The 16805-nt window shown below is 45.3% G+C and overlaps 7 protein-coding genes across 7 annotated transcripts; 5 read left to right on the top strand and 2 right to left on the bottom strand.

Moving 5' to 3' along the window:
- Positions 1 to 446: 446 nt before the first annotated feature.
- On the top strand, positions 447 to 821 carry L203_105150 (uncharacterized protein; the record flags this gene model as incomplete). The annotated part of the gene is made up of 1 exon (XM_066214523.1): positions 447 to 821. The coding sequence occupies one exon, from the start codon at positions 447 to 449 to the stop codon at positions 819 to 821; it is 375 nt and encodes a 124-aa protein (XP_066070620.1).
- Positions 822 to 1284: 463 nt separating this feature from the next.
- L203_105149 (uncharacterized protein) lies at positions 1285 to 2005 on the top strand (the record flags this gene model as incomplete). Its single annotated transcript, XM_066214522.1, has 4 exons — positions 1285 to 1307; positions 1353 to 1686; positions 1739 to 1785; positions 1846 to 2005. 4 exons carry the CDS (start codon positions 1285 to 1287, stop codon positions 2003 to 2005), a joined length of 564 nt encoding a protein of 187 aa, XP_066070619.1.
- Positions 2006 to 2283: 278 nt separating this feature from the next.
- On the bottom strand, positions 2284 to 4827 carry L203_105148 (uncharacterized protein; the record flags this gene model as incomplete). The annotated part of the gene is made up of 1 exon (XM_066214521.1): positions 2284 to 4827. The coding sequence occupies one exon, from the start codon at positions 4825 to 4827 to the stop codon at positions 2284 to 2286; it is 2544 nt and encodes an 847-aa protein (XP_066070618.1).
- Positions 4828 to 5248: 421 nt separating this feature from the next.
- L203_105147 (uncharacterized protein) lies at positions 5249 to 8243 on the bottom strand (the record flags this gene model as incomplete). The annotated part of the gene is made up of 6 exons (XM_066214520.1): positions 5249 to 5473; positions 5524 to 5880; positions 5932 to 6462; positions 6519 to 6806; positions 6859 to 7881; positions 8001 to 8243. The coding sequence occupies 6 exons, from the start codon at positions 8241 to 8243 to the stop codon at positions 5249 to 5251; spliced, it is 2667 nt and encodes an 888-aa protein (XP_066070617.1).
- A 607-nt stretch (positions 8244 to 8850) lies between these two features.
- On the top strand, positions 8851 to 10657 carry L203_105146 (uncharacterized protein; the record flags this gene model as incomplete). The annotated part of the gene is made up of 11 exons (XM_066214519.1): positions 8851 to 8864; positions 8915 to 8928; positions 8982 to 9023; positions 9070 to 9107; positions 9161 to 9359; positions 9413 to 9578; positions 9628 to 9796; positions 9844 to 9865; positions 10121 to 10220; positions 10270 to 10383; positions 10438 to 10657. The coding sequence occupies 11 exons, from the start codon at positions 8851 to 8853 to the stop codon at positions 10655 to 10657; spliced, it is 1098 nt and encodes a 365-aa protein (XP_066070616.1).
- Positions 10658 to 10999: 342 nt separating this feature from the next.
- Positions 11000 to 13048, top strand: L203_105145 (UV damage endonuclease UvdE; the record flags this gene model as incomplete). The annotated part of the gene is made up of 9 exons (XM_066214518.1): positions 11000 to 11612; positions 11659 to 11822; positions 11869 to 12036; positions 12083 to 12195; positions 12242 to 12363; positions 12417 to 12691; positions 12742 to 12773; positions 12817 to 12906; positions 12952 to 13048. The coding sequence occupies 9 exons, from the start codon at positions 11000 to 11002 to the stop codon at positions 13046 to 13048; spliced, it is 1674 nt and encodes a 557-aa protein (XP_066070615.1).
- Positions 13049 to 13358: 310 nt separating this feature from the next.
- Positions 13359 to 16702, top strand: L203_105144 (uncharacterized protein; the record flags this gene model as incomplete). Its single annotated transcript, XM_066214517.1, has 5 exons — positions 13359 to 14091; positions 14190 to 16467; positions 16518 to 16550; positions 16605 to 16618; positions 16668 to 16702. The coding sequence occupies 5 exons, from the start codon at positions 13359 to 13361 to the stop codon at positions 16700 to 16702; spliced, it is 3093 nt and encodes a 1030-aa protein (XP_066070614.1).
- Between the last annotated feature and the right edge of the window lie 103 nt (positions 16703 to 16805).

The raw sequence follows: 16805 nt of genomic DNA, 5'->3' as shown, positions 1-16805 counted from the left end.
AATAATCTGTCAAGAACGATAAGCATGTCGCTGAGCTCATATCCACCCAGCCAGGTAGGTATTGGCAGTACATCCTAGAAGAGGGATAGAGGAAACATAGACGAGAAACGAGAAGAATATTTTGAAGAGGATCCGTCAGCAGCTAATGCCCAAAAAAAAGAAACGACTGGCAGTCAGGAGGAAAATTTCGCCTACTGATCACCTCGACCGTCTCAATCGTTGGATGGGTCGGCTGCCTCTGCAAAAGTGGAACATGAACCACCAAAGACTATGTTAGCGGCTTTGGAGCCTGTTCGTTCTCGCCGGCCTTACTCTGCGTTTTCAAAATCGACCAAGCTACTTATCGTTGTGTTGGGCGATATAGTTGCCGTCTTTTCGCCCATCTCGTCCGATATCTTTGTGCCAGTGATTCCAACACTTTCCGGCGCTTTCAAACGTAACGAGTCATGTTTGTCGCAGGCTGTGGCAATCTACTTGATCTTCCAGACAGTCACGCCGTCTTTCTTTGGATTCATGTTGGATTCTTTGGGAGACGGCCGTTGTACATTGCAACTTTGGCCATCTACCTCAGTGCCAATATCGGACTGGTCCTTATGACCACGATTGCGTATTGGCTCTTGATTGCTCTCCGTGCTCTTCATTCGACGGGCGGTAGTACGGTGATTGTGATTAGTTATGGTTATATTGCTGATGTTGCGGAGCCAAGGGAGAGAGGAAGATATGCTGCTTTATTCCAATTGGGAGCGATGTGTGGACCGGCATTCGGCCCAGTAGGCTATGGTGAATGTCGAAAGTTACATGCCGAAAAGAGCAGTTCTTAGGTGGTGTTTTGACCTAAGGTTTAGGTTGGAAGAGTATCTTTTGGTTTTTGACGATTGCTACGTGCGTGATATTGGTACCATTGATCTTGTGAGTATAGGTCAACTCTACGAAATTCAGTTGGCCCTAGGTAGCTTCTTTCCAGAGACTCTGAGGTCGCTTGTCGGCGATAGGTCGCTGCCGCCGCCTGCTCCGAGCACTCCATCGAAGACAGGCAGTGAAAAAGTTGGCAGAAAGTGACAGACAGATGGAGCCTGTAGATTGGTCCCCTCCCAAGCCCGTGAGTGCTGTAGTTGAGCTTACACGCTAATGAAATAAGAGTACAAATCCTTCTCAACGTTCACAATCCTGTTAAGCCCAGAATTCACCCTTGTCTTTGTCTTTGTTTCGTTGCTCTTCCTGGAATTTTACACAAGCTTGACATTGTTTTCTACCGCTTTAAAAGACTCGTATCATCTCTCAGATATGAAGATTGGTCTCTGTTATCTGTATGCGCTTCAAATTAATATCTAGTCTACTGACTAGACTTATAGCCCCTCGGATGTTGGCATCATCGTCTCTTCTCAGCTCAACGGTTTCCAATTCGATTATTATTTTAGCAAAAAAGAACAGCAAGTTGGAGGAGATTATCGCGCCTATTCCGGGAGTTTTAGAATTGAATTAACCCGTCTGCGCTGTCTGATTCCATTCACTATATGCTCAATCATTGCTATTACCGTTCAAGGATGGTGTCTCCAAGTCAAGGCTCCTCCAGCCATGACTTTGATAATAAAATTTTCCGTTGGTTTGGGCACAGGAGTAATCGGAATTGTGACTGTGTACGGGCAGGATATCAAGTCTAGGAGGGGAGGAGCTGTGTCGGCAGCCGTGAGTGTTCCATGATTTGAAACGTGCCCTTCTCCTGATAACATTTCCATAGTTGAACCTGGTAAGATGTATCTTTGGATCTATTAGTGTTGCAGTCATGTTAGCTATTTCCTTTGTATGCTTTTTTCAAATCTATATGTGCTTACCTCGCACTCACAGCCAATCAATGTACAAGGCATTGAATGCTGGTTGGACATTCGTTCTTCTTTCTGGGCTCATACTGGCTACTCCATTGTCGGTAGTTGTCGTATTCAAAGACAACGAATGGCGAGATAAACGGCTCGAGAAAAAGGACGAAAGCAAGAGAGGCAAGCGATAGACAGGTAAGAGAAAGAGGCTGGATAACAAAACAGCCAAACGGCTTAGAGAGATTTATAAACAATCCTTAGCATATTGTTATTGACATTGCATCTTTTCCAATTACATGCCTTGAGTGCTCCGTGATCACATTGAGTAATTGTAACAGCGTTTAATGCATTGATACTATTCATACTTGATGGAGTTTAGCTAATGTATACAAAGATGATGAAAGACTCGTTGCCGTTTCGTTAACAACCCTCGATTATATAAATGCTATGTAGGATTCCCTCCTACAAATTACCTAACATAACCATTACTAGAAGTCGCAGTGCCCCCAATCCCGTTGCCAATATTTGCAGGTCTTCCTCTCCGTCCGCGGCTTTGACTTCTACTTGTATCTCTGCTTCTCGTTCCTTTATCCCTTCCCCGCTCCTCTTCATGTACTGCGCCCAATTCCTGCCCATACTCGTACCGTTCTGGCAGAATTTCCCATCTAGTGCCAACCAGAGGATTGACAGAAGGCGGAGTTGGGCTTTCTCCCCATTTGTTGTTAATATTTCCATCGCCTCTTGCTCTACTGATTGATCGTGAAGTAGAAGGTGAACTTCCACTCTGAGAATGTCTCGATTGGGAACGCGATTGCGAGGAAGAAGAGATAGGAATAGCAGCTGTTATAGGCATTGGAGAGCGATTGTACAAAGGTTCGTTTAGCCCCATATTCATAGAAGTCTTGAAGCCTGACGATTGTGCCGGAGCTGATTGGGGATGCAGTCCTCGCTGGGCGCTTTGAGAACGAGAGTGGGGATTTGAACCAGATGGAACGGGTGCGGCCATTCGCTGGGGATGAGGCATGCCTTGAGGTTTTGTATACATAGACCCAAGATTTGAGTGGGAGATAGGGAGATTACTCTTGTCCACAGGCGCATTGCGCTGTTTAGATCGACCGCGCCTTGTATCTACAGCTTCAAGGCCCCTTGCCAATTCTGGAGCATCGAATGTGAAAATTGTTTGATGGGATCCACTGCTTCTGCTTCGTGATGCGCTGGCTGATCTTGACCGCGGCGTTCGCCTATCATCGTCGCGATGTGAAAGACGTGAAAAGGATCCGCGCTGCATAGATTCTCCAGGAAAGACGCTATCTCCCTGCAAACATCTGTCTCTGGATCTTGACATATTCTCAAGCTTTCCTCTGGGCATCGGCGAGGTAATTGGTACAGGTTGACTCCCATCTCTTCTAATACCATCCAGCAGTCCTTCAACCAATCCTCTGCCTCTAGCTCTTGATCTGCTTCTCGATTTACCTCTACTCTTCACTTCTGCCCATCCCATGACCGCATCACTCTCTCTCACTTGTCTGATTGTCCATCTGCGATCCACATCTCCATCCAAACAACCGTGGAGGCAATCAAGCCATTCACGCCCCAAATTAGGAGGCTCTTCCCATGACCCGCGCAAGATTTTCATCTGTAATCTGGGATCAAAAGCATCGACGAATGGCAACCGGCTAGTAAGCAATGCGTGAAGGATGATTCCAACTGCCCACATGTCTTGTGCGAGTGAAGCACGAGAAGGAGGCGCTCGTAATAACTCAGGCGGGGCATATGGTAAAGAAGCAGAAGGAAAAGGCTGGGATTGGACCGGAGTATGAGAATCATCACGGCCATCATATGGAGGACGATGGAGTTGATGTGAATTTGCAGTCTGATAAGGGGAAGGATGTCTTCCCCTCGAAAAGTTGCTTGGTAAGGTGGAATGGCGATTCATACCACCAGCATTTAAAGGCGGCGGGATGGTCGAGGTATTCTTCTCCTTGTCTATCCACTTAGCCATATAAAAATCGCAAGCCATCACCGTACCCCTGCTATCCACCAGAAAGTTGTCCAATTTGAGGTCACCATGTAATAAGCCTCCGGAAAATCCAGGAAACCCCTCGTGAAGTACCGAAACTGCCGCAACCACACCAGGAAACCACTTCCTTGCGGTCTTGTCCGACCCGCCTTCTCTTCTCAAAACATCCAACAATGATCCACCAGGCATGTAAGGAGAAAAGAGGAACGTAATGGAATCTGTTCTATGCATCTCCAGTAGAGATAGCAAAGAAGGGTGCCGTGGAAGTTGTTGCCATATTTGTATCTCCTCTTCAAACTTTTCCAGCGACCCAGAGCGATCACTCAGATCATCTCTCTTGACTATCTTGCATGCAACGACTTCGTTTGTGGTCATATTGATAGCTTTACGGACAGTTGAAAATCCTCCCCGGCCAATGACCTTTCCCAATTTGTAATTCAAGACTTGAGCTCCTTCAGCATCTAAGGGGAGAGCGTTCTGCATAGGAGCGCTGAAATGGGAGAGAAATGTACTTGCTGGCGAGAATGCGCTCAACGACAAATTTGACATATCCGACACAGTCGGAGAGGGAGGTCCAGACGGTCCTGGGTCAGACAAAAAGGATAATGAAGACGCTATCTCTTGAGAAAACGAAGATTGACGGCGAGCAGCCGCATGATGAGAGAATAACGGATGACGAGCAACCACAGGAGGCCTATATGTTGGCGAAGAAAGATTTGATCCAGCTTCTCCAAAACTGACACCGCTTGGCATGCTTGGCCCCAAAGCTGCCCCTTGCTCTAGCCCCGCCATTGGCCCCACATATCCACCAGCAGCACTCTCCGGCTTGCTGACACTAGAAGGAGCAATCGAGATGGAGACTGCTGGATGAGCCGGAGTATCACATTCGGACGGCTTGATCCCTTGTAACCGTTGAATGAAGAGAGAGGCCGGAGATGGCTGTGGACTTGCTCCTTGTGAGGATGGTTGAGATGACGACTGACCATACAGCATCCTGTTCAAGACGTCTCTGGTCAGCTTTGCTTTTTGTAGAATCCAGTGGCGGGACATCCATCCTCTGCCAAGCTCACGAATTGATGCTGCAAATGTATAATTTTCTCTTGCTTTGGCAACAAATATATCCTCTTGAGAAGGAAATGTATTTAAATTTGAATGTTGCTTGATGAGACTGGCTTCTAATTCTAAAATCTATAAAAGCTTGATGATGTTGAAGTTGACAAGTGTTTTAAAAGAAAAAAACAAGTTTTAGAGCCATCTGCACGCGTCTCAAGTGCCAACCTTTATCCGTTAAAAATCTATAGCCACCCACATAAAAGATAATTAAAATGATACATGCATATTATAAAAGGTTCATCTTTTAGCAAGGCAATTCAAGCAAGATATGGTCGTGCAAAGATTTTCCTCTTACTATACTTTATACTCCAGAATCTATATCCATTCCATCTTTGGCATCATCCTCTTCCGTTTCCGCTTCACCGCGCCTGGGATGGTTCTTCTTGACATTCCTGGACGGTTTCAGTGAGAATCCATGATGTCCTTCCCCAGATGGAACACCCTTGGCTTCAGCTACCAAACGCTCCATACGGTCACGAAATCGCCAACAATGTACACCATAACTTTCAGGTGTTCTTCTAGGGTACTGATAATACACAATTAGCCATTTCTTCTTCAAGGTTTATCATGATTCACCTTGCCAGGATTTTCGGCAAATCGTTGCCAAGTCAAATAACTAGGCAAAACCGTTGTCACATTGTTGTTCACAACATACTCCGCCATGGCTCTCTCCTCCTCTTCAGTAAACTCTGTTCTTGAGGTGGATGTCTTCAACTTTTTGTGATGGTTCTTGCCAGGGCCACCTTTGGTAGAGTTTATCAGTGTTGAATGTTTACGGGGTCGTCCGCCACGCTTTCCAGTTTGGTGTTTCTGGGAGACCTTTCTAGGTTTGGCAGTCTGTTTCGGCATACTGAGGAGGTAGGCAAATCTTCCCTTTCTGGTTTTCCATTGGGTGTAGTAAATTTGCCATGAACCATGCGTATATACCCCGAGCTAATCTCTGCTATTAGCCAAGACCTTTTCGTTACCTGTCATACCACTTACGTCCTTCTCCAACTCCTGCGCAATCTCGACTCGTGTAAAGCCTTTTTTTTCCCATTTTTTCCTTCTGGATTCAAATACTCTTGCCATCATCTCATTTGAAAGATACTCCAATTGTCCAGCCTTGATTTTACTTAAATCATCATCTTCTTCTTCTTCGCTACTGCTTTCGTTTTCAGTTTCATCTTCTCCTTCCGTATCAGACTCGTCTTCCGTCAATGAAGATGATGGAGTGGACGCTCTGCTTCTATTCAGGCTGATGTGACTGGGACGATTCCGCTGTGTACGAAGGCCCGGACCAGCCTGGAACTGCGATTTAATTTGGTTCTGTGAATGGATAATTCGAATTTGCGGGGTAGAGTCCTTGCTTGTTCGAGCGGGAGCAGGGGCGCTCGTAGAAGCAGAAGCAACCATTGGGGTAGGAGCAGAGACTGGGGCATGATAAGAAGAAGATTCGAGTTCAATTTGGCTAATACGTTGTTTCCTCCAACGCGTCAAGTATGCTCTCCAAGTTGTGGTAAGATAAACACCATACTAAATGCTAATCAACATTTCTTTTGTGGTTTGTGACAATGTAGATGACGACATACCTTATCTGCCAGATAGTCACCAGCCTCGTCGGCATTCAGTGCCGCAGCACAGATGACATAGTTCTCCTTTTCAAAAATGCGGTTCACGTCGGTCCAACAAAGCGTGCTCGGTGTCATATACCTTGTTGACGCCGCAATATTTCCTCTTGTATCATCTGCAAATGACTCTACTGGAAGCTCATCAGCATGGTCATAGTCATTGCCAGATTTAAGATAGGAGTATTGGCCTTCTTGATAAAGCCATGAAAGATAAAGGTCTCGCCAAGTCGAATGTGAGAAAGTACCGTACTGTCTCAGGTCAGGCAAGAAACACTCTAGATGAAAACAGGTTTTAATATACCTTTTTCTTCAGAACGCCGACAAGATAATTGTCTCGGATACCAGGCCCAAGCATCATTCTCTCCATTTCAAACACCTCTTCCAACTCCCTTAAGGTCGTATTCTTGGTCACTGATTGTATCTTGTCCATACTGGTCGGCCATTCTCCATCAGATTCATAAGGTCCAGCCCCGTCATCATGTATAGAGTCAACTTCATAAGCCATCCGCTCTTTATTATCGGTTCTGTATACAGCAGTGATTGATGAACCAGCGTTATTTTTTCTTGAAAATTCAGGTGGAATCAGTTGAGATAACTGTGATGGTTGAGACATCTGGGTTGATTGCTGCAGTTGTCGTTGTTCTATCAACGGTTCTTGAGAAACTGGACGCTGATTGGTCTGTATATGATATGATGGTGGATGAATTCTTATGCCTCCCTGCCAGAGCTTGGGTGGTGTTTGCAAGATAGGAATCGGTCTTGATCTAGATTTTGAACCATTTGCAGTCCTAATTTCATTCATTCTAGCAGTATTTGAACTATTTCCGTCGATTGAGCTTGTATGCTTCACGTTAGGCGAACCGTTGCCATTTATCTGCTTGACAGGACTGGCTTTTACCAATGATTTGTTCGTTGGCCCCCATTTCGGCAATGGGAGCAGTGCCAGGCTTTTTTGATCTTCTGTCTTTCGATCTGGAGCTTTCACTCTTTCGCCTTGAAATCTTGCAGCTGGATGTCTGGGAAGTGTCCTGATGTTTTCTGATGGTCCTCCGATCCTACAACCTGCCCATTGATAGTGTTCACCCAAAAAAAATCCTTGTTCTAAACATCTTGTGACCCAACATGGATCAAGCATAATTTTGACTTGCCACGGTTCTTCTTTACCCAATGAGGGCAAGCGTACAGGAGACTTTGGGCGCTGCCGTAAGTCCGGAATACGGTCGGGATGGCAGTACATATCTCGGGTAGAAGACTGGTGAGGTGAGATAATAAGAATTTGTGTCCCAACATTATCATGCGTGGGAGAAACATGACCGCCTTCTTTCTGTAACGTTTCCCAGCAAGACGCAGTAAGGATTCCAACAAATATTCATTGTCGGCATACAGGCATCACACATAGGCAAAAGTCAGGGTTGCCTTAAACAAAATAGGTAAAATACGCACCCATATGCTCTTGATAAGTCCAAATAAATCCTCCAAACTCGGATCAACCCATATGCTGAGCCCTACTCCTGTTGTTGGGTCCACAAAAATACCTCTTCCGTTCAAGAGATAAGATATGCCTCCGCATGGATAATACGTAGGCCACATGTCCATGGGTGGTTGCGGAATGGGGTGGATTGTAGGTATCGGTAGCATGGGTGTTCCAACCGTACATAAGCCATCTTGCGAAGCTGTCCTAGCCATTAATGGTGGCTGTTGCCCCTGGGACGTGGAGAGAATCGTCGGAGTGCGGAGAAAAAAACGGGTGAAAGACACAAGCAAGAAGCAAATTTGGCTCTGTCCGGCCTTTGAAGAGAGTCAATATTCTATGTACAAAAGATGGGACAAGCGGAGATGGGTTATGAAAAGAGAGAAAAGATTAAGATTGTAATAATACCGGAAGAACAAAATGCAAGTATAAAAGTAAATCAGAAAAGTAGAAATCTTTCCTTTTACTGATACCACGTTGACCTATAGACACTCTTTTACCCTTTTTCCTTCTTCTTTTCTCCTTCTTCTTGGTGTTTTCCTCAAGTTGGGACGGATTGTACCCAATCGATTTGTATACACACACGGATGCAATGAACAAAAAGTAGGATAAGTACATAATGATGGATAAAACTACTTCAAATCCTGATGTCATCACTTTTGCTTACTTACCATGAAGGATCCAATTTTCCTCCCGTTATAGAAAAGGCGGTGATCGCCGTCGTCGCCAGATTAGAGCTTTAACGATGACAAGTCGCGTTTTAGCAATACTTTTCGCATTTCTACATATTACAGCTTTACATTAATCTCGCTATTCGTAAAGATGCCCCCCAAATCGTAAGTGATTATGACGCTGGAATACCTGTCAATGCTGATGATATATGTAGTGACTGGGAAAAGTGTAGGCGATCAAGCACTTGGTTGAAACGGCAGATTACTGACAGTTATCAACAGATGAGAAGAAAGTCACTGACGAAAAGGAGGAAAAGATTGTTGGTAGGTGTGCTGTTTATGGTGTATGCTTGGTATCTGATTCATGTAGCCCTCGATGAGTCGGACATTCAAATACTCAAGACTTATGTTTGTCTATTTCGCCCTTTAGTCATCCGTTTCACAACTGATTCAATTCATAGGGCCAAGGACCTTATTCTCTTAAACTTAAAAAGATGGAAAATGATATCAAAGATATCCAGAAGCGGGTGAATCAAAAGATGGGTGTGAGGGAATCGGATACAGGTTTGGCACCTGCCAATTTATGGGATATTCCTGCAGACAAACAGAGAAGTGGAAGACCATATCAGGTTGCCAGATGTCAGACAATCATCAAAGCTTGTACGTGTAGATGATTGTGGTTTCTGTAAACAGGCGTTGACGTCCAGGTACAGCAAACCCGCTACCTGCCGACCAGCCGCTTAACCCTCAAGATGGGGCTGGTGCTGGTAATCCAGATGGTGACCGATATGTCATTTCGATCAAGCAGGTTGCCAAATTTGTGGTTGGACTAGGAGATCAGGTGTCGCCAACAGATGTCGAGGAAGGTATGCGTGTTGGGTAAGTCCTTGTCATACGTATCCGCAGTGCGATACTCAGTGAAACTTAGCGTTGATCAAGTGACATACAAAATAATGATCCCTTTACCACCTAAAATCGATCCTTCTGTCACAATGATGCAAGTGGAAGAACGACCCTCTATCACATATGCGGATGTTGGCGGTTGCAAAGAACAAATTGAAAAGTTGCGAGAAGTTGTCGAGTTACCCTTATTAGAGGTGAATTTTATAAGTCCTATGCTGAGAGATGCTAATGTTTTGTCAAGCCTGAGCGTTTTGTCAACCTTGGTATTGAGCCGCCTAAAGGTGTTCTTCTCTACGGCCCTCCTGGTACTGGCAAAACCCTTTGTGCAAGAGCAGTAGCCAACCGAACCGACTCTACCTTCATCCGAGTCATCGGTTCTGAACTCGTCCAAAAATATATTGGTGAAGGCGCTCGTATGGTTCGGGAACTTTTCGAGATGGCTCGATCGAAAAAGGCTTGTATCATCTTTTTCGATGAAGTGGACGCAATCGGTGGCGCGAGATTTGATGATGGTGCAGGTGGTGATAATGAAGTGCAAAGGACAATGCTGGAGTTAATCAACCAATTGGATGGGTTCGATCCTAGAGGAAATATCAAAGTTATCATGGCTACCAACAGGTGAGTGTGATGTTTCAAAGAGCTTTATCAACGTTTGACACCCCAATAGGCCAGACACACTCGATCCTGCTCTTCTCCGTCCCGGTCGTTTAGACCGAAAGGTCGAATTTAGCTTGCCAGACAATGAAGGTAGAACACATATCCTCAAAATACACGGTAAATCGTATGTTGTGGTTTATTCACACAAATAACTTTGGATCACTGATAATTCGTTTAGCATGTCTGTCGAACGCGATATTCGATACGACCTCATCGCTCGTCTTTGTCCTAATTCTACTGGTGCTGAACTCAAGGCTGTAGCTACTGAAGCCGGTATGTTTGCTATCCGAGCTAGACGGAAGGTTGCCACAGAGAGAGACTTTCTGGATGCGGTTGAAAAGGTTATCAGGCAAGGTACCAAGTTTTCCAGTACCGCTTTGTATGCCCAGTACAATTGATGGGTATTAAGATATGCAAACGTCTGTAGAAATGCAAGCTCAGGCAGGATTGGTGCATTTAATAGCTTGTCATTTTTTTCTATTTGGTGCATTCAAGCAATGTTGTTACGTTCTGTATTCCTCCATTTTCGCGGAGATATTCTATAACTCCGTTCAAAGTGTTATGACATCTTCTTTTAGGTCTTACCGATCGTCATACCATTTCTATCGATCTTAAACTTTCTATAAGAAATCTAAATGACATTATGAATGTAATGTCTTTATATATCACTTCATCACTAACTTGATTTATCCTTTTCCTTTTTCTTGTCCACATTCAATGACTTTCTGGCATCTCTTCACATGAACTTAGTGCCGTTAAGAACTGTACAACCACTCGCTACATCCTCTGCAATCCGCTTCTCAAAAACCTTACTATTGCCGCCATCGTCATATAGGCTTATCTTCACCAACAAGAGCCATCAACATCCGTCCGCCATGCCTCGCAAAAGTAGTAGGCAGAAACTACAAATTTCATCCGTCGTCAACCTCAAGCCTGCACGGATTCAGCCTGCTGTCAATATTGGGGATTCTACAGAAAAGTCGTTTATGAACGATGGAGAGCTCACACCTCCAGAATTGAATGCCAACAACGTAGAAGATATAGTAGAAGTCAAAACTGAAGAGATAGTAGTGGATAGTAAGCGGAAAAGAACTAGGACCAAGAAAGAAGTAGCTCAAGCTAAGATCAACATTGATTTAAACAAATCAGAAAGCGAGCTTTCAGAATTATCCGAGTCTGTGGAAAAGTCCAGACCTAAGAAGAAGACTGCAAAAAAGTCTAGGATAGCCAAGGATGAGCCACAGTACGATGAAAATGGAAACGAGATTCCTAAAAAACCCAAGAGAAGAAAAGAGTATCCCAAGAAAGTATACGATATACCTGAGGTGGAAAGAAAGACAACAACCTTTAGAGGTAATGAGTGATCAGGATATGGAGACAAGACTAACGATTAGTAAAGGTCGATTGGGCTATGCATGTCTCAATACAATTTTGAGAGCCAACAAACCGGACAGTATCTTTTGCTCCAGGACGTGCCGAATAGCAAGTATTGAGGAGGAAGGTTTGGAACTTCCAAAAGGGCTCGCTTTGATGAATGCTCGTGATCTCAAAACGCTCATCCAGGTATGCTTTCTACTTGTAATCTGACGATAGCTAAAAGGGAGAACAGTGGAATGAAGACAACAAAATACGGTTTTTGCGATTGTCTTCCGAGATGTTTCCATTTGCGTCGCATGCGAAATACGGCTACACTCTTGAATTTGCAGACAAAGAGCTGAAGGAAGCGGGAGATCTAGCCAAGCAATATGGACACCGTTTGACAATGCATCCTGGTCAGGTAAGTCATTTGTTCTGTTAACAGTAACAGACCAACACGAATGTAGTTTACCCAACTTGGATCACCCAAAAAAGCAGTAGTAGACGCATCAATAAGGGAGTTGGAATATCAATGCGAGCTCATGGACCGGATGGGACTGGGTCCTGATGGGGTCATGATGTAAGTGACAAGTCATCACGTTTGCATTGCTGATGAAATACTGTAGAATACACATGGGAGGAGTATATGGCGATAAGGAGAGTACTCTTGCGAGATTTAAAGAGAACTTTGAGACAAAATGTAATGACAAGATAAAAGCCAGACTTGTACTAGAAAACGACGAGGCAAGTAAAAGGATTAGAAAAAGAAAAACTAATCCGGGTAGATTTGCTACAACGTAGATGACCTCTTCCCCATATCAGAATCGTTAAACATTCCCATCATCTTTGATTATCATCACGATGCGCTGAACCCTTCCTCTTCCCCTCCCTCTGAACTTATTCCGAGGATAAAACAAGTATGGGACCGAAGGGGAATCAGGATGAAGCAGCATCTTTCTGAACCTAGACCTGGAGCTGAGAGCTTGATGGAGAAGCGAGCGCATGCGGATAGATGCAAGGAACTACCAGCCGACCTACCCGACGATGTCGATTTGATGATTGAGGCAAAAGACAAGGTGTGGCGTATCCATTATACGCAGAGCAAGCCGCTGATATGTATATGCAGGAGCAAGCTGTCTTTGAGCTGTATCGCATCTAGTGAGCCGCTGTAGACTAGGAGTGTGTTGACCATGGAATGTAGTGGCCTCGAAGATGTTATCCATGACAATCTTCGGCCAGCCGATCCTAATCCAGGCATGCATACTAAGGGACGAAAGAGTAATCTCAAAAGGTGCGGTCTTTCTCTGCCGTTAAGTCTTTTGCTAATGTATTATAGGAAAACCAAAGCAACTGGTGAAACAGACTCTGTAGGTGATCAAATTCAACTAATAGACCTTGAAAAGGAAGGCAATAGTGAACAAGTGATGACGTAACAATTTATGCATTATGTACGACGCGTCTGTTTTTGTTTATTCAGGGCTTACTTCCAGGCGGAGGCGCGAAAATGTCACACCGTCTTTTTTCTGAATTGTCAACTATTTCTCAATTGTCATTCTTCTTGATATTTTTCCATTTCTCCTCTCGTCCTCCTCAGATTCGGTCTTGATGACCCAGTCAACGAGCTCTTTGATAGAGCGCGTCCATTCTTCTCACCGACACGTTACGACCATGCTTTTCTGCGTCTTTCTCATGATCCCAGCCACGTGGGCCGTGCCGCTGCTGGTCCATCCTATTGCCACCCAGATGCCCCCTATTGCGCGTACAGGCTTGCCATACAACTTTGAGCTTTTGTCAGACACGTTCAACGCGTCCAAGCACATCAACTACACCGCGTCGGGCCTCCCAGGCTGGCTCAAGTGGAATGCGCCGACACTCTCGTTCTACGGAACGCCAGGAGATAACGATGAGGGCGAGAAGCAGGTGACGGTGACTGCAACTGATGATTCTGGGTCAGCAAGCTCCAATTATACGCTGATAGTCTCGAATCACTCTAGTCCTGTCGTTCACCAGTCGTTTTACACCCAGATGACACAGCCAAACCTGCACGACATTGCAAGTGCCACTATCCTGCCCGGTGGAACTGGCGTGTCTATTCCTCCCTGGTGGTCATTTTCGCTTGGATTTCAGCCAGACACATTTAGTGTGGCAAAGAGTGGAGGCAACGGCAACTTGTACAATGATGTTCGCGTGCGAGGATCGACAGGCCTCCCGAATTGGCTCCATTTCGACAACCGCACCTTTACTTTTTCAGGCGTTGCACCTGGCGAGGGTAGTTTTACCATTGTTGCCACTGGAACAGACTTTTGGGGGTATACTGGCGCGCAGACAAGCTTTGTGATTGAAATTGGTACTGGAGCTGGGATAGAGCTAGACTGGGGATTTAACTTTACTCAAGTAGAGGCAATTGCAAAGGGTAAAGTGGATTACGAGCTGGATATCAGCGGTATTCGTGTTGGTGGTCAAGTCGCATCAAAGAGTGACCTGAAAGTGACTTTGGCAAACGACGACTATGACTGGCTGGCTTTTGACAGGTAGGCTCGTATCAACGTTGACCATGCTAACTTTGTAAAAGAGATACCAATATCTTGTCTGGTACGGTCCCAGAGTCTTATCAAAACGGCACGTCTCTGCCGCTTTCTGTTCCGCTTACCATTGCGTCTACAAACACCTCCAATTCGCTTACCCTTGATGTTTGGTTACCAATAGACATTGTGCCATACTTTTTTTCCGCTTATGATCTTCCCAATGGGACTGCGTCCCCTTCTCAGCATTACTCTTTTGGGCTTTCGCCGTTCCGGATAAACAATACAACCAAGATTAATGCGACAGTGTCACCTTCAGATGCTGGAAGCTGGCTAACCTTTTCCAATGAAAATATGACTTTGACAGGCACGGTCCCCCAAAGTCCAAAGTATAATCAAGTGTCCGTAGTATTTGAAGCTACCATCGGCAATTTAACCGCCACCGCTACTCATAATTTGACTATAACTGGTATATCAGATAACTCAGGCAGTACTGGTACAACGCCTGTTCCCACCCCAAGTGAACATCATCATCACGGGCTTTCCGAGGGAGGAAGAATTGCTCTCGGTGTAATCTTTGGTCTTCTCGGCCTCATTCTCCTTATGATTATCGCATTCTTTCTCTGCTGTCGTCGTCGAAGAGACCGTAAAGATGACAATGAGGGTGAAAAACGGCCCCGTCAATCCGCTCCAAATCTCGGAGATCCTTTTCGAAAAAGCGTTTGCTTTGATCCCCCCCGTTCTCTTCGTGGTGGTACAGAGACGCTAGGTTACGCCAACACAACTGTTACTAGTGATACATTGAGGAGCCCTGCGTCGTTGAGCACCAACGCAACCGTTGTTGACAAACTTCAGCGCATGGATGGTATGAAGGGCATTATTAAATGGGATGTGATTGATGGCGACCAAGAACAGCTTGTGCATAATCCGGACTTTTCTCAAGGCTTTATTGGTTATCCCGATATCATTGCCACAAACAACCCTATTGATCAGTCTCGGGATGATATGAGCTCTTATACCCACTCATTGATGTCTGAAAGCTCAAGGGCGAGCTGGCGAAGTAAATCCAGCTTTGAATGGTCTTCTGGTGATGGCTCCGCCGGAGAGTCTCAGAATGCTTTGTCGCATGGACAAGATCTAGAGAGAGCCGGCGCGCTTGGTGGATCAAAAATGTCTGTAGCAGATAGTATTCCTCGACCTAGAGCCGACTTTACTCCTCGTTATCCTCGACATCGATCGCCAGCCGTCCTTGCCAGGTTGACGGGCGATGACAGTACTAGCTTTCGTGACTCATTCAGCGACTTCAGCTATTCCCATGATAGCGTTCGAGACTCTTTTCACAACCGTTCTGGGCTCGATCATGGATCCAGTTATGACAAGGGCTCAATGATGGGCTCTGGTTCTGTCTTTCAATCCCAATCTCAAATACAATCCGGGTCTGGATCTGGGTCATTGGGCTTTAGTCACAGCAGACTGAGTCGGATTGGTGAAAGCACAGCAACTGGATTAAGAGCGAGCGATACTGAGGGAGATAGCGAGCCTGAGCCGGCTGTGGTTGCCACTGCTAGGTGGACTAGCTTTGACGCTCGACAAGGTGGCCTACGAATTCTTACGCACGACAGAGCCGCACGAGAAGCCCAAACTACCAGCGGTATCTTTGATGATGCAGATGAGACATCTCATCGATCTACTATGTTGTACCCTGATCCCAACAATTCCGGCCTTGGTTACAAAGATGTTATTCATTTCGGTTCGCCTCTAGATCATGCCACTGTTGGTGAAACTGGTAATGCGGAAGCTAGAGGATTTACTTCTCAACGTAAACCCGCTGTTCCTTTGGAAAACATTGCGCATACCTCCACAATTCATCAAGCCTCTCTACACGAAAACCCTCTCTCTCCCCGTCTTCCTCAAGCAGGATCTTTTATCCGACACCGTCGTACCAATACAGCTGGTACCGGTTCTCAAAGCTCTTCGCGAGCTGTCTCGGGTGCAAACAACGGCAGAGTCTTTGCTACCTTTAATGAAACCTTTTCCATACACCCAGCAATCTATCCACCTCCCACCGTCTCACTCTCTGCAGCCACATGGTCTAGTAGTCCGCCATCGACCTATAGAGCAGAAGTCGAAGGTGAGGGTAGTCTACCTATGTGGTTGCATTTCGATGCAAGAGAGCTGGAATTGTGGGGTGTACCCCCTATTGAATTTTTGGGAGAGATTATGACCATTCGAATTTTGGAAAGATTACCGAGAGATGCTAGGAGGATGGATCCCATGAGTTTTGGATACGAGCCTCCTCAGGAAAAAGAAGTGGGCAGAATGACTATAGAGTGAGTTTTGCTCTGAGCGATTGCATAATTCTACGCTTACAGGCATACAGGATCACAGACCGGTTAAAGAGCCCACAATTTCCGTTAGACGGTAAAGCGCGTGCCTTGTAGCATTAGATAGTGACAAAGTAAAACAGTGGTAGTAGCCAAAGTGGGTCTTATTTACTTTTACTTGCGAAAAGATGTTGATGCCCTGTAAGGCCCTTTGTTTCTTGATCTTACTCCAGTTTCGTGAAATGGTTTCCTTGGTGGGAACAATAATTTTGTATAATTTTAACCATAAGGCAATTATAACTAGCACTCTTCGTAACTTATATGTTCTTGTTTGCTTTCTTTAT

The sequence above is a fragment of the Cryptococcus depauperatus genome, chromosome 6 (genome assembly GCF_001720195.1).
Source record: "Cryptococcus depauperatus CBS 7841 chromosome 6, complete sequence".
Lineage (NCBI taxonomy): Eukaryota > Fungi > Basidiomycota > Tremellomycetes > Tremellales > Cryptococcaceae > Cryptococcus > Cryptococcus depauperatus.
This window is presented reverse-complemented; position numbering and strand designations above follow the sequence as displayed.